Here is a 2,043-nt window from a genome sequence, read left to right as displayed (position 1 = left end):
ACGTGAGTGATATACGAAGTGCGTGCCCGCAAGCTAACGTCATTGAAGTGGTGGATGAACACTTCATGGGTTGGAAGCATAAACGGCCGTACGAACAACGACCTTTCGTAATTCTCGAGTGGATTGTCCGCAAATTCAACGAGGATGAAATCAAGTACATTGTTGGTTTCGATTCTGACACAGCATGGAACCTCAACTTGCTACCCAGCCTGCTGGCCGACTTACAGCCACCCCGGCTCAGCATGCACGGTTACATGTACAAGGCTTGGGGCACGACCTACCCTACTGGTGGAGCCGGGGTGATACTAACAATGTCAGCCGCGCACGCCCTTGTCAATGCTGCTAACAGTGGCAGTTGTAAGATGAGCAACACTAACTTTGACGTCATGCTAGGCAGATGCGCTGATGCTGCCAACGTCGAACGAGTTCACGTTGAAGGTATGTGGCAGCAACCTGTAGGCACTCTACCTAAGAGCGTCCTCACTGCACCATGGGGAGTCCTTTCAGTACACAAGTACAAGAGCCCACAAGAAGTCGCTGAGGCCTTCAGTTTGAGCGGTCCATGCCAGTGAATACTCTCTTTCGGAAGAGTCCCAGTCTTGTGTTCAACGGTTGTTCTGGCTTCAGCCCGATGAGATCAGGAACGCTGCAATCACAATATTGCGAGATCGTGCGGTAGTGGTAGTGCAGGCCTCAACATCCCCACTAACTACCCAACAAGGTGTAGTAAATTGAAAGCAAAATTGACAGTGGCTTATGGTGTGGTAACGGCTCTAACTATTATGCTTGGAGGCTCCTGCTGCTGCTGATGATGATGAGCTGCTCTTATGTTTGAACAGCCCAGCCGTCACAGAGGAGAACTTGGTCCATGCAGATACCCCAGTCTTGCTGCTGCTACCACCAGTTTGCCGACTTCCTCCTCCGCCACCAAGACGTTTATCTTCACTTGAATTACTTTTATTGTTACTTTGATGCTTCGACGGTTTGTCAGCTCCCGCGACCACGGCGCCGGTTGCAGCGGCCACCCGAACGCCTTTGGAGTCCTGCACCAACTGGAATCCACTTTGGGCAAAGGCATCATTCTCATCTTGAGGATCGAATAAGTGGTTGGGAGTGAGTGGACCTAAACCCAGGAGAGATATACTCGCCCTCCTAATGCTGCTGCTCTCGCTCACCAGTCGTCGCGTTAGAATTAGTAGTCTTCCTAGAGGAAAGGTGTCCGTCACCAGCAGCGTCACCAGGGACTGTGCAGTGGTCAGTAGTGCTAGACAAAAGGGCTACTGGTGGTCGCAACGGCCGTGCAGGCGCAACAGGCTTGAACGGCTGGAACTTCTCATCGAGATCCTCATCCTCAGGGCAGCTGAAGGCGCTCACAGACAGTCTTCCTCGCCCCCCGCCCTCCCGCGACGTTGAAGAAGACATGCCGCCTTCTTGGGCTGTGGTGGCTGGAGACCCTTCTGGAGTAATTGTGGGTGTTAAAAGGCGTGCAGAGAGTGGCCGCACCTGAACACAGAGCAGCATGGCAGCGAGGGGGCCCACACAAGACGGCCTACTGCGCTCGCAGGCGGGTTAATGCAGTCAATAAAAAGGAATCTTATAAGTCCAGCTATCGCCAACTCATCACCATGATAGACCTCAACCTCAGCATCATTCTGACCTGACCGACACCACCACTGCCAGCAACAAGCCTTCTAGGTTGTGGACTCACTCAAGAAGTGCCTCTTTGGCTTCTCTCCTCCTCCTCCACCACCCTCAATCAATGTTATTCCGTTGCAAGATAGGCACTTCAACTTGAAGGCATAATGCCTGGCATCCCCCTCGGTAGGCCCTTGAGGATCTCTCCTTATGGGCCTTATCTCAAAGTGTTCCCTCGACACAGCATTGTACTCCCCTTTCAACAACTGCCATAACAGCTGAGGCTGTCTACTCCTCCCCACCAACAGAGGCACATCCGTAGACCGATGCTCAATCTCCATACCACTACCACCGCAGTCGCCTCCCCCTTCATCACTTCGAATCTCCAGCACGCACACACAAGGCTGT

The 2,043-nt window shown here is 52.8% G+C and overlaps 2 protein-coding genes across 2 annotated transcripts; one reads left to right on the top strand and one right to left on the bottom strand.

Annotated features, from left to right (window-relative positions):
* Positions 1-65: 65 nt before the first annotated feature.
* On the top strand, positions 66-572 carry Pmar_PMAR015074 (hypothetical protein; the record flags this gene model as incomplete). The annotated part of the gene is made up of 1 exon (XM_002782018.1): positions 66-572. One exon carries the CDS (start codon positions 66-68, stop codon positions 570-572), a length of 507 nt encoding a protein of 168 aa, XP_002782064.1.
* A 183-nt stretch (positions 573-755) lies between these two features.
* Pmar_PMAR015073 (hypothetical protein) lies at positions 756-1,836 on the bottom strand (the record flags this gene model as incomplete). Its single annotated transcript, XM_002782017.1, has 4 exons — positions 756-1,123; positions 1,176-1,503; positions 1,554-1,657; positions 1,709-1,836. Coding segments are annotated over 4 exons (909 nt in total), but the record flags the coding sequence as incomplete, so codon positions are not given.
* Positions 1,837-2,043: the final 207 nt, after the last annotated feature.

The sequence above is a fragment of the Perkinsus marinus genome (assembly GCF_000006405.1).
Source record: "Perkinsus marinus ATCC 50983 genomic scaffold scf_1104296940638, whole genome shotgun sequence".
NCBI classification, from domain to species: Eukaryota; Perkinsozoa; order Perkinsida; family Perkinsidae; genus Perkinsus; species Perkinsus marinus.
Note: the sequence above shows the minus strand (reverse complement) of the source record. Positions and strands in the feature narration are given on the sequence as shown.